The sequence below is a fragment of the Mauremys mutica genome, chromosome 9 (genome assembly GCF_020497125.1).
Source record: "Mauremys mutica isolate MM-2020 ecotype Southern chromosome 9, ASM2049712v1, whole genome shotgun sequence".
Classification (NCBI taxonomy): domain Eukaryota; kingdom Metazoa; phylum Chordata; order Testudines; family Geoemydidae; genus Mauremys; species Mauremys mutica.
The window spans coordinates 16,735,266-16,749,713 of NC_059080.1; the positions used below are offsets into that span (position 1 = coordinate 16,735,266).

The 14,448-nt window shown below is 43.0% G+C and overlaps 1 protein-coding gene across 1 annotated transcript in view; it reads right to left on the minus strand.

The window, feature by feature from the left end:
- The window catches only part of SMARCA1 (SWI/SNF related, matrix associated, actin dependent regulator of chromatin, subfamily a, member 1), a 67,002-nt gene that overhangs the window by 36,447 nt on the left and 16,107 nt on the right, over positions 1-14,448 (minus strand). Inside the window, exons 6-10 of the mRNA XM_045030770.1 lie at positions 13,300-13,479; positions 7,346-7,501; positions 6,952-7,083; positions 4,311-4,379; positions 156-265 (exon numbers count right to left, since the gene is read on the minus strand). Of these exons, the coding sequence (XP_044886705.1) occupies positions 156-265; positions 4,311-4,379; positions 6,952-7,083; positions 7,346-7,501; positions 13,300-13,479 (647 nt within the window). The remainder of the gene's footprint in view (positions 1-155; positions 266-4,310; positions 4,380-6,951; positions 7,084-7,345; positions 7,502-13,299; positions 13,480-14,448) is intronic.

Here is a 14,448-nt window from a genome sequence, read left to right on the forward strand (position 1 = left end):
TGCTTTTCTAATGAACCAAGTCCCTTTATATGCTGACCATACCTATCGTAGAGACATGGCTACAAAAATAGAAGAAAAATATATTGAGTCTAATATAAAGTACTCTATTATTAGTTATAATTTAGAGCAATTTTACATTAATCTAAATAACTTACCATTCTCTCTGCATTTTACTGAGCCCAAGGTAAATCTTTACTTCCTTTTTCGGAGGCAAGCTCTTTTCCACTTCAGCTTTTATACGACGTAACAAAAAAGGCTTCAAAACCTACAAAATAAGATGTCTGTGTAAACTATTTATAAATACAAGACTGCTTCAAATGTAAGATTAGTTGGCTTGATCCTGCAGCATTTGCTCAGCTCAAATTCTGAACAACTCATATTGCTCGCATAGTGACCTCATCAGACCAGCTCTGCTGCAGCCACCATCTGAGTGAAAAAATTAAGCTGTCCACTGGTTCCAACAGTTCTTGCAGGGAGTGGGAAGGACTTTAGAAAGGCTGTTGTAGAGTTTCCCAGGGGTACCTCTTCAGAAAGAGGCCACCTACATGCTCCCTATGACATTTAGGCCAGCTGATGTGAAGCAGATGGCTGTCCTATCTCGCTACAGAACAGCAAAGTGGGAACCACCCCTCCTATCTCTTCAGAGATAACTTAATCACCAAGTGATAATGGTCTTAAGAAATACTGTTGAGCAGAAGAGAGGACAAAGGCCTGGTCTACACTATGCGTTTAAACCGGTTTAAGGAGCGTAAAACCGATTTAACGCCACACCCGTCCACACTAGGAGGCCCTTTATATCAATATAAAGGGCTCTTTAAACCGGTTTCTGTACTCCTCCCTAACGAGAGGAGTAGCGCTAGTATCGGAATTACCATATCGGATTAGGGTTAGTGTGGCCGCAGATCGATGGTATTGGCCTCCGGGTGGTATCCCACAGTGCACCACTGACCACTCTGGACAGCAATCTGAACTTGGATGCAGTGGCCAGGTAGACAGGAAAAGCCCCGCGAACTTTTGAATATTTCCTGTTTACCCAGCGTGGAGCTCCGATCAGCATGGGTGGCGATGCAGTCCGAAATCAAAATAAAAAAAGAGCTCCAGCATGGACCATGCGGATGTGATTGCAGTAAGGGCAGGCAAATCTGTTCTATCAGCGCTCTGTTACAGAAGACGAAATTCAAAATCATTTTTTAAAAATCTCCACACAGACGCCATAGCAGGGACTCAGCGCACTGCAGCGTGACAAGCGTAACGGAAAGCCAAAGAATCAAATGGACGCTCATGGAGGGGGGACTGGAGCGGGGACTGGAGGACTCAAGCAATCCCACAGTGCCTGCAGTCTCCGAAAAGCATTTGCATTCTTGGCTGAGCTCCAAATGCTTCTAGGGTCAAACACAGTGTCCGCGGTGGTTCAGGGCATAGCTCGGCAATTTACGCACCCCCACCCACCCACCCCCAGAAGTGAAAGGGAAAACAATCCTCTCTTGACTCTTTTACATGTCACCCTATCTTTACTGAATGCTGCAGATAGATGCGATGCTGCAGCAGTCAACACCAACATCCTTGCTCCCCCCCCCCAGCCATGGGTGGCTGATGGTACAATATGACTGATATCCATCGTCATCATCAGCCTATTGGCACATGGGGCAGTGCAAAAGGACTGGTAACCATGCCGACTAGCATTCCGTACGTCTATCATGGGCGCCTGTGTAAAAAGCTCCTGATTTTTCCTGGTAGATGGTGCAGTATGGCTGGTAACCGTCTTCATCATAGCAACAGGGGGCTGAGCTCCATCAGCCCCCGCCCTTCATGTGTAAAGAACAGATTCAATTGTCCCTGGACTAGCAGCGGGATGCTGGGCTCCTCTCCTCCACACTGCTTAATGTCCTGTCTGGACTATCATAGCAGCTGGAGGCTGCCTTCCACTCATTTCTCACTAACAAGTCACTGTGTCTTATTCCTGCATTCTTTATTACTTCATCACACAAGTTGGGGGACACTGCTACGATAGCCCAGGAAGGCTGGGGGAAGAACAGAATCAACAGGTGGGGTTGTTGCAGGAGCACCCCCTGTGAATAGCATACAGCTCATAATTTCTGCTGGATCTGACACAGAGCAGCTGTGCTCTCTGGTTCTATGATACAGTGGTTCTCTAGTACACTTGCACATATTCTAGGCAGGACTGATTCTATTTTTAGATACCAAAAAGGAGGGATTGACTCAGGGAATCATTCCCAATTTTGGCTTTTGCGCCCCTGGCTGATCTCAGCCAGGGGCACTTATGACAGCAACAAATGGTGCAGTGCAAAAGGACTGGTAACCATGATCATCGTATTACCAATTTATGGATTGGCAGATGGTACAGTATGGCTGGTAACCATCTCTGCTGTCATGCAAAAGCAAAAGCATGCTGCTGTGTAGCGCTGCTGAATCGCCTCCGTCAGCGGCATCTAGTACACATACGGTGACAGTCACAAAAGGCAAAACAGGCTCCATGATTGCCATGCTATGGCATCTGCCAGGGCAATCCAGGGAAAAAAGGCGCGAAATGCTTGTCTGCCGTTGCTTTCCCAGAGGAAGGAGTGACTGACGACATTTACCCAGAACCACCCGCAACAATGATTTTTGCCCCATCAGGCACTGGGATCTCAACTGGAAATTCCAAGGGGCGGGGGAGGCTACGGGAACTATGGGATAGCTACGGAATAGCTATCCACAGTGCAACGCACCAGAAGTCGACGCTAGCCTCGGACCGTGGACGCACACCACCGATTTAATGTGTTTAGCGTGGCCGCGCGCACTCGATTTTGTACAATCTGTTTTGCTAAACCGGTTTATGTAAAATCGGAATAATCCCGTAGTGTAGACGTACCCAAAGTCATTTCTATAGGCCTCTCTGGATCAAGTTGTTAGACAGTTCCTCTTTACTCCCATAGCCACAGTGGGAATCTGGCTCCATATCCATCCATGTAGCCACAGGCAGAAGAAAGAATAGCAGCAATTTAAGTAGCCTTTTCTCATGGCTTAAGCAGTGAGAGGGACAGGGCCAAGAGTAGACTGTCTCATGTGGTCAATGTTACCCCACAACGATCACTCCAACATTCACAGACATGCTGATGTGACTAACTTATTCTGCTGGTTCCCTTCAAGTGCTGACAGGTGAGGCTCTATTTTATTCGGAATTATGTATCTAAGGAATGCATAAAATGTAACAAGGGGCTTCTCTTTTCAACTAGATAGGCACATCCAAAAATACATTATTCTAAATCAGAAATACACAACAGCCCATGCGTTGCACTGGAACTTATGCTCCCTAACATATCAGTTCAGATCATCCACACAGATCAACGCTGCAGATGCCTCTTTCTGGATTCATGGTCTACATTTAGGGACAGAGCAGGAACCGAACAAGAGAGGGAGAAGAGTGGGTGGGATGAGGACAAGGACAGAGGTGAGGGAAGATGAACACGGTCCTCCTCATTTTGGCTCCCAAGAGACCCCTCGGGTTATATTATTTCCCCCTCCTCCAGATCTTCCCCTACAGACTTTTGGGCCAACTGCAACTAGGGTGAGTCTTTGGTAACTCAGCTCCAACATCGGAGGGGGGAGAAGAGGAAGGGGCACCAAGGCCTTGAGCCAATGAAGAAGTACAAGGCCTTTGAGCGGATGACCCTACCTTCAATGACCTGAGCCATGGGTTTTTAAACATCTAGTTACTCAGATCCAATAAAATAAAAATACCATTATAACTGTATTAGAGCCGAACAGCAAGATTTCTTACCACAGAATTTCAAAAATAAGTAAGTGTTGTGAACTTTTCCTCTTTTTGACATCCTCCTCTATTAATACACTAAAGAAAATGTTAAAAATGTTGATTCTAAACTAACCTCAATAAAAGGAATATTCACAGATAAAACTGAAATTCTGTCTTGACCTCACCCCAGTGTCAGTGCAGCACATCAATAATTCAATATAATTAATAGTTTCAAAACTCCTTGCAATTCTTAGTTTATTTATGGATTAATAAGTTTTGATGTTTCTATTGCAGACAGTGATGTTATAAAAGAAAAATTTGGAAAAAGTAACAGAAATGCTGACAGATATTTGACCAATATATATTATGGCGGATACTACTGTAAAAACAATATAAATATATTGTAATTCTAAAATTAATGAGAATACAAACATTTATATACATTTGCCACAATACATTTTATCGTAATTTGAGGAGAAATAACAGACAAGCATTAGATTTTTGTTTTAAAGTTATTTTATAGCAATAATATATTACCATCGCTGCTATTACTTACTGCATGAAGTCGCTCTACAAGCTTTTGATCACCAAGACAATTTTTAGTATCAAACCATGAGTCAAAGTCCTGTAGGAAAAACAAAATGTTAGTATGTACAGTTTCATCTTTACTTTCAACAACAGACACATATGTGAACATAACCGCAGCCACACTCGGTCAGACCAATGTTCATATAGACCAGCCTCCTCTCTGACAGTGGCAAGATGCTTCAGAGACTCAGCAGAACAAGGACAATTTCAGCGATCCATCCCGCCATCTAGTCCTAGCTCCTAGCAGTTGTAGGTTTTGGGACACCCAGAGTCTGGGGATGCGTCCCTGACCAGCTTAGCTAATAGCCATTGATGGATCTATCATCCATGAACTTATCCAATTCTTTTTTTAACCCAGTTAAATTTTTGGTTTTCACAACATCCAATGGCCACAAGTTCCACAGATTGACTATGTGTTGAATGAAGAAGTACTTCCTTATGTTCACTTTAAACCTGCTATTAATTTCATTGGGTGACACCTGTTTCTTGTGTTACGTGAAGGGCCAAACAACACACTTCCCTATTCACTTTCTTCATGTCATTCATGTTTTATAGACCTCTACCATACCCGCCCTCCCAAATCTCTTTTTAAGCAAATATGTCCTCACATGGAAGCTGTTCCACGCCCCTAATAATTTTTGTTGCCCTTCTCTGCACCTTTACCAATGTTAATAACCTTTATGAGATAAATCCACCAGCACTGCATGCGGTATTCAAGGTATGGACATACCATGGATTTATATAGTGGTATTATATTTTCTGTTTTATTATCTATCCCTTTCTTAATGGTTCCTAACATTCTGTTAGCTTTTTTGACTGCTGCTGGACATTGAACAGATGTTTTCAGGGAAGTATACATGAAGACTCCAGTATCTGTCTTGAGTGGAAACAGCTAATTTAGACCTCATCATTTTGTACATATAGTCAGGAACATGATTTTCCAATGTGCATTACTTGGTTTGCCAGAGTTTATGCTCCTTTCTATTTTCCTCATTAGGATTTGACTTCCAATTTTTAAAAATACTTTTTTACCTCTCATCACCTGTTTTATTCTGCTGTTTAGCTATGGTGGCATTTTTTGAGTCCTCTTACTGTTTTTTTGTGTTTTTTTTTATTTGGGGTATATGTTTAATTTGAGCATCTATTATGGTGTTCTTAAATAGTCTCCTTGCAGTTTGCAGGCATTTCGACCCTGTGACGGTCTTTTAAATTTTTGTTTAACCAGCTTCCTCATTTTTGTGTAGTTCCCCTTTTTGAAGTTCGGTGCTATTGGTGGGAGAGAGGGTTCCTTTTGGCATTTTTCCCCTACCAGGGTGTTAAATCTCATTACATTATGGTTGACATTCTCTCACCATGATGTAAAAATGAAGTCAATGGAGTTACACCAGTGAGAAGACACAAGCCACTGTTCTCAGCAAGTTTAACAGCATCCATAAACTTTCAAGCCAACTGAATAACTCCACTGGTAACACGTAGAACCTCTTTTTAATAGAAATGCCTACTCTGTTCCATCTAGGATTTTATACCAGGCCTACCACTGTAACATCTGAGTGCCTATCACAGTGTGTCAAGTCAGGCTGCATAATGAAAAGCAGGGGGAGACACAAGGAAATGGGACCATAAAAAGTGAGATCAGATAGAGACATGAAGCAAGAAGAATGGAAGTAACTGAACCAATGCAACAGGAAGATGAGTAGAGTGACAGGAAAAAAAGCAAAGGGAAGGGATGGTGAAAGGAAAAAGTGATAATTCTAAGTGAAAAAGCATAAAGTTTACTGTGCAAATTATATGTCACGACTTGGTTTAACGCATATTTGTAAGCAACAGTGATATAAGCAAAGATTAAATCAGTTTAAGTTTATCCACTTTAATTTAGCAGCATTTTACACCGACTTTGCACAGGTGTAAGTGTTACTCAAAAAGCAAAATCCTAGGAAAATAGGCCCTAAAGCCTTATCTAGACTACAATGTAAAGGTGTTAGCTAACACATGCTAACTGAAACATCTTACAAGTCTAGTGTAGACAAGGCCATTTTAAAATGTGCTGGTTCATATGTGTTCATAAAGCCAACACCATGCCTTTAAATCCTAGTCTAGCCAACAGCTGAGCATTTGCAGAATTTGGCCCTCAGTTTGTAAGTGAGCCACCAAAATGTGGATTTTGACAATATTAAGCTGGCATGAAAAATTCAGTCTGTTCCCTCTAACGATAAGGAGGGAACTGTATTTTACCATATGAAAACTTTCTGCGTGGAAGAATTTCAACTGGCTCTACCCAGAATTAAAATGATAGGCAGAAGAGATACGTGGTATCCATGATTTTAAAAAATATTTATCTTGTATATTTATATGGCACCCATTACCATAGTGTCTGAGCACCTCGTAATCTTTAACGTATTTATCTTCCTAACACCACTGGGAATTAGGGAACTGAGACACAAAATGACTAAGATTTGCCCATGGTTACACAGGAAGCCTATGATGAAACGAAGGATTGAATCTGCATATCTCAAGTCCAAGACCACTCTAACCACTGGGTAATCCATCCTCTCTGCAGAATATATCATCAGAATTACACTAGCAAAAATATATATCAGGCACCAGCTTACATCTGCAGAATTGAAGACATCAGGTAAAAGAAAGTTGAGTAATGCCCACAGTTCATGGAGGTTGTTCTGTAAAGGAGTTCCTGTCAGCAGCAACCGATTTGTTGTCTTGAACTCACGTACAATCTCAGAGAGCTAGGAAAAATAATGAACAGCATTTGTTATCTGTGGCTTAAACACAAAGGGCCAGATTTTCAACTGAAGTCATTGAGAGCTCCATGTGCTCAGTACCTCTGAAATTCAAGCCCCAAAAGATCAAGCTATTGTTTTCAAAAAATGACCTTCAGGAAGTATTTGAATATGACTAAAATATAATCTAACATTTAAAATCTGAAAATATTTTTCTACAAAATGCTCAAGCAAAGGTTAGGAAAAACAAACTGAAATGGAAGTTTACCTTAGATTTTTCATTCTTTATTCTGTGGGCTTCATCTATCACCAAGTATCTCCAGTTAAACTTTTTGAAAACAGATTTCTCCTTAATTACCATTTCATATGAAGTAACGCAAACATCCCACTCTCCAGGCATCATAACATCACGGATAAAAGCAGCCTAATGTAAAATAAGTATCAATTAATAGATATTAAGTAACAACATCATGTGTAACTTATTTGGAGCTCTCTGTCACTTATGTCTGCCAATATTATTGAAACAAAAGGTTAACAAGATTTTAAAAAATAAAAGATTAAGCACATATGAAAAAGAATACCTGGAATTACACTAATTCAAGTTAAACAACAAAGGCTTTCAATCTTGGTTTTCAGGGCATAAACTGATCAACAGCTGGAGTTAAGATGAAGGGCATAAATTGTCCCCATTCACCTACGTGGATGTTTCTTCTTAAGCAGAACTATGTATTTTTAAAAGAAATATTTCCTGGTAAGTGATCAGCAGTGAAATAGTTAAATGAGACACATCCAACTATTCAGTGTGCTTTGATATTATAGAAGGGAAAACCTACTAGGTCATCTTGTCCATTCCCTCGGTGGCACGTGAAGGAGTGTTTTCTACAACGCTGTATATTAAATGCCCAAATATTGGGTTAATGTAGAGCTAAGGTTGCCCAGTGATGCTTTGTGCATTTTTAGAATGTGGAAGCTAAATTTAAGCCCCTGAAAACCCGGAAATAAAAAGAGGTAAGGCAACACAAATGTAAGCCAGGACACACACATGCTACCCTGCAATGCAACCTTAGCTACCTGCAGTTTTAACTCTACCCCCTGCCCTGATGCACGCACTTGAAGACTGGCAATAGTCACGGTTCCATTATGGTGGTGCAAAGATTAAGAAATTTCCAAGGCAAATGGGGATTCTCTATCTCTTGCAGTCTTCAGATCAAGACTGGATGCCTTTCTGGAAGATCCGCTTTAGTCAAGTAAATTATTGGACTCAGTATAGAATTTCATCCAGCTCTTTCTATGGCCTAAGGTCAGATTAGAACAGGGGTTCTCAAACTGGGGGTCGAGTTGGAGCTAGTATGCAAAGCTGTGACTGGTTCATGACAAGAGCCACATGTGTACCCTGAGACACCAAGCATGCCCCACTGAATTTTGGAGGTTGTATCTCCAGAGTTACACAGGGTCTTCTTGTCATGGGGACTGCCAGCAGCCTGGTAGCATACAGTGGTCTCCAGGGTTTAGGCAGAGTTAAGTGAAAGCAAGGCAAAATGTAGATACTGTCTCAAAAGCAATCTGCAGAATAAGAGCAAAATGGTGGTAATATTGTATAAGCATGGGGTAATTTGTGTGGAATACACTTAGTATTTGAGTGTAGGCAGCTCCTGTCTAATGTGAAGCATAGCAAACTTTGCCCTGCAACGCTCATGAGCTCTATTCCCAAGGTTTTCCGTGACATTTGTAATGGTAGGAGTGCTAGCATGTGCGTTAGTGGCATATTGGGCACTGCACAAAGAGGTTGCACTGCAGGGGTGGCATGTACCTTATCTTTGTATTTCCAGGCTTTCAGAGAATTAAGTTTAGTCACACTCCATATTCTGGAAGGGCACCAGGCACCACTGGGCAACCTTAACACTGCATTAGTGAAACTTTGGAACATTTAATTTCTCAGCAGCCCCCACCCACCCATAATTCCTCCCCTCCCCCCGGTCTGGCTCCTTAGCCAACATTAACCCTGCCACAGAATGCACTGGCTGCATGATAGTTCCTTTACTGCCCCTGCATCATCTCATCTTTTTGCCTCCCCAGCAAAGCTCAGTTCTTCCTCCTCTGCCCTCTTCCCCTCAGAGTCAGGTGTCCACATGGGATCTGCCGGTTGAAGGGCTAGGGAAGGATGCAGGTACAGTGCAGGGGCATTAGCATGAATCCATGGAGACATTTTTTTGAAAGGAAGGATACAGGAGGGCACAGAGGCAATTCTCCTCCCTCTGATGAGCTCAGACCCCCTCCTTCCTACCCCTCTACTCTGTGCTGCTACAACACTCCCCCACCACCACACACACTCTACTACAACTCTCCACATCCCCCCCCAATTCCTCAGATTCTCCTAACACTACTCTGATTGATATTGCCCCAAGTCCTACATCATATCCATTGCTCTGACCAACCCCACACTTCCTGCTGTTCAGGGCTCCCTATTCCAAGACCCCACCCCTAAACACACACATGCTAAGCCCTCCTGCTCACCATTCTAGGTCCCTCATAAGCCTGGAGGGGTGATGGGGAGGTGGTATGGTGGGGGGGCTGTGAAGAGTGCCTGCAGCAGCTGGAGGCAGGAAGGAGCCAAAAAGCGGAGATGCAGAGTCTCTACCCCAAATCTGGGCTTAATGTATGGGGAAGAGGCTGATCACATGCATCTGCAGCACAGGAGGCTAAGAGAGATATGAAACAGTCCTTTCATTCACTGAAACGTTCTCAGCTGAATAAGAATTTCCCATAGAAGTGAATACAACCTGCAACAATAGTGTTAGAAGTATGAATTGCTGCAATTCATGAGAGTGGTATTCTCATCCCCCTTTTCCCCAGTTTCAGCACTCGTGGGCCTGTGCCACGCACCAAGTTTGCCTAGTCTCAGCTCCCAAGTCCTGACTCTGGTCTTAGCAGTGCATGCTGGGAGCATGTTCAAGCATGCCTGTTCTCAGCTCCCCATTCCATCTCATCACATGCCATGCACTCAACATGATTGTTCTCAGATCCCCATTCCAGTCTAAGCACTGTGGGTCATGTTTTGAAGGGGGACAGAAATAGGTGGTATGAATGTGGGAAGGGTTGAGAGATACCCCATACCCAGATTTAAACTGTCTTTTCTGCACGGCTCTGGCCTGCCCTTTCTCCCTAGAGGCAATAGCACTGGGGGAAGGATGACACTGATGCCCCTTCCCCACTGCTGGAAGCAGCATAGGGAAGATGATAATTTCTGGGTTAATTTGCCAGTCAGGATGCAGATGAGAAAAGGGGAGCCATACAGCACCCCGGAGGAATTGTGGGGGAGGGACCAGGTGGCTCCACCTCTCTTCCCCTTAAGTCACTACAGGAGAAAGTGCTTAAGTTCCCCCCTTATGGATCTACTTTGTCACTGCTTCTGAGCTTCCAGAGACCAAGGGTCCTTCTTGGAGAACAATCCTCTATTCATCGAGGGACCTTTTAAAAAAAAACGAAAAAAAACAACACACCACACACACACACACACACACAAAATCTCCTTTTTTAGAAATCCAATTCTTTATCAAAGCTCTGTCATAAGCACAATGGTTGTGAAGCGTCGTTGTCTGGTGATGTCCTGAATCCTCAGCAGCTGTGCCAGAGCACAACCCTAAGGAGCAAGGGTCGGCAATGACGTAAAGCCTCCACTTTGCAGGCTGCCAAACCACAGATCCCCTGCTCCACTCCAACAGCACCTCCACAGCTTCAACTACCCATATTACTTAGGCTCTGAGCCAAAAACCTTACAAGACTATGGAAGTATTATGAACAGCTCAAGTTAGGGGGCTGTATTTCTGGAACAAGTGACCCAGGACTTACCTCACCCACCTTGTCTCTCAGAGGAAAGAATTAGCTTTAATAGACCCACTTCTGTTGGTGGAAAAGAAGCTTTCGAGATGCACAGAGCTTTTCCACCAGCAGAAGCTGATCCATTAAAAGCTATTACCTCACCCACTTTGTGTCTCTCATACCCTGGGACCAGTACAGCTAAAACACTGCAAGCAACTTGTTTTTCTTGGGTCTTGCTCAGAATGTTTACATTATCCCAATTACTTCCCAGTCTTTCATTTTCACTCTGGTTAACTAATGTTAGTTTCTTTGAAAATACTTCAAGTAAAATCCGAGTCTGCATGTAGATTTCAGAGCACTTTAAAATATTGCATTTATCGAGTACATGTGGGCAAGTGGGCAACACCTACTGTCACATGCACACATCCTGGGGATGGGCAGAGGGGGTTCAAAAATCAAGAGTGACCAAAAAACACAATATTATCTTTTTTTATAATTTCATGGTTCGCGCTCCCTTACAAATCCAGGAGGCTCTCAGAGTGTGCTCAAAGATCAGAGCTCAAAGGAAAATGGGCTGACCTGAGCAGCTGCAGTTTTCAAAGGGGGGGGGGAGGGCACTTCCATTTTCAACAGAGTGGACTGAAATTGCTGGGATAGAGAGGACTAAAAGTGGTCACATGGAATTGTGAGATACTTCCAGATGACTCTCAGGACCTGAACCAAGCAGGGCTGTGCCTATATGCAAAGCAACAGAGGCTCAGACCCTGGGTCCCTGCTTAACTCGAGCTTAGACCTCTAGCCCTTCAGGTTTCTTGGATCGTGGGTCCAAGCCCTGGGTTAGTACAATTGCAGCGTAGACACAAGGAAAGTTAGGCTTGAGCCTGGCCTCCAGCACAGGTTACGTTGAAGTGCAGACATACCTATAGTCGCTGTGGGGACAGACTGTCTGGAAACCCTTTAGGTGTTAACAGAGCCTGAGTCTTGCTGAACATGGGCATTTCATTCCCCTTGGCTTGAGCTATTAACATGCTTACCTGTAGTTTTAAACTTATCTTGAATAATTTCTTCAGCATAATCACCCCCCATGCCCAGAGGCAGAGTGGAATAGCTGCCATGCAGTAGCTAAAATAAATCCCAAGTAGCTGAGATCCATGTCGGGAAGACAAGGGCCATAGCTTGAGCCCCAGGTATTTGTCTGTGCGCACATTAGAAGAACCAGACAATTTTATAAAATGGTAGTTTTTAGAGTGATTCTATCTTGGGAACCCCTTGCTCAAATGTCCCCAAATTTGGAGCATTAACTAAGCCACGCCGCATGAAGCACAGTGAATTTCAAGACCATCTAAGTCAGCATGTGGCTTTTAGAGCACTTATTTGTCTTTTAAACGGTAAGCAAGCTCTCAACCTCATCTATAGCAGAGCTGCTGCTGTTATAATTCACCCAATTCACTCTGTCCAGCATAGGTTTTACATTACACAGATAATGGCTCTTCCACCAGTTCCCTTCAGAGATTCTACAATCAAGAATTTCTATTGCGCCCATCACCATGTGTTGAGTACCAGTCAAACTGGAATAAGACATCTTTCCATCTTCATTAGCCAAAGTTTTCCTTTTAATATAATCCCATTACAATTAGAATCAAGGAATAATGGAAGCCCAGAAAAGGTGGGGAGAGCAACTACTAGAGAAAGGAGACAAAGGGAAGGTGACAACAAGGCTGAGAAGTAAAGAATATAATCAGTAGAAGGGACAAAGGGAATACAAAAGTGCAGTAGTCACCAGAGAAAGGTGAAACTAAAGGGCTGGTCTACCCTGGGGGGGTGTCAATGTAAGATACGCAACTTCAGCTACGAGAATAGCGTATCTTACATTGACACACACACACCCCCAGGGTAGACCAGCCCTTTAGTTTCACCTTTCTCTGGTGACTACTGCACTTATTTCGACTTATCTCCTGTCCTCACGGCGCGGGATTGACAGCCACGGATCCCCCATCGACTTCGCTTCCACCTCTCGCCTTGGTGGAGTTCCGGAGTCAACGGGGAGCGCGGCGGGGATCAATTTATCACGTCTAGACAAGACGCAATAGATCAATCCCCGATAGGTCGATCGCTACCCACTGATCCAGTGGGTAGTGTGGACGTACCCCAACAGAGGAAGGAGTTTAGCAGGTGGGGTACATTGTTCATCAATTTCTTTACAGTTAAATCCTTATCTGTTATTCTACTTTAGCATTTCCTATAGTACCTATTGGCATAGTGTCTAAACACCTTCCCATAGTAAGAAAGTTAAAAGCTACAATATTTTTTCCTCCAGCCAAGGAAAGTACTTCAAACAATTGTATTTCCTGGAACACCAGTTTCTGACATGCAAAGCATAATACCTTTCAGTTGTTCACTTACTCTGGCATCCTTGTCTCCAATAAGACAAACCGCACGTAAAGATGGAACCCAGCGTTTAAATTCGTTCATCCAATTGTGTAAAGTTGATTTTGGAACCAGGACCATGTGTGGTCCAGGAATATTTCGGTAATGCTTCAGATAGCCTAGCAATGCTATTGTTTGCAAAGTTTTACCAAGACCCTACATTAGTAAAGAAAAAAATTGAAATGAAGTGCCATCATAACATTAAGGATATCAAAACTATTTTCCAGCTATTTAATGCTGCTGCTGAAACCTCTTATAGTGAAATGCATAACATGCAAGTCTACAATGGAGATGAATTAAAAACCCATGTTGCTTCAATGTATTATAATATTCAAATTACAATTCTGAATACAGCCATTTTGTGCAAAGAAAAAAATAATTATAAGAGAGTTCCACTGTATATAAATGAATTATAGGGACTTCAATGTTAAATTACAGGATGGCTCAGAGCAAAGTTTAATAAAAAATTAAAGTCCCTATAATATTATGCATCTCTTGTTTGAATAACACAAAAATGTTATTTCACCATTAATGAAACTGCATCTATTTGATCTTTTTATTTACACAGAAAGGGTGGAAAGAGTAAAAAGTGACCTCATTTGCTGAAGCTAGAACATAACATATCCTCTCCTACAGCCCAATCCAATTGTCATTTAAGTCAATGGAAAGACTAATTGACTTTAATGGGAGTCAGATCAGCACCAGAGAAATCTATTCTTTCTTCTATGCACATGTGTAACACTAACTTTAGTAACTTATGCACATATTAATGGGAAAGCAGACCACTGGGACAGATGGCAAACTCCAAGAGGACCTATCCAGGAAAAATGTTTGCCTCTGTAATCAATATCCAAAATGAGGCAACAACCAAAACAGGCATATTACAGCCCAGATCCTGTTTGCCCTAATCACAGGAGAAACTCAGCTAATAGGGACATTCATGCGATTAAAATGAGCTGGATTTGGCCCTATATCGGGGTGGCCAAACTTCTGCCCGGCCCCTGAGCTCCTGGCCCAGGAGGCTAGCCCCCAGCCCCTCCCCTGCTGTCTCCCCCTCCCCCGCAGCCTCAGCTCACTGGCTCCAGCGCAATGCTCTGGGCGGCGGGGCAGTGAGCTCCTGGGGCA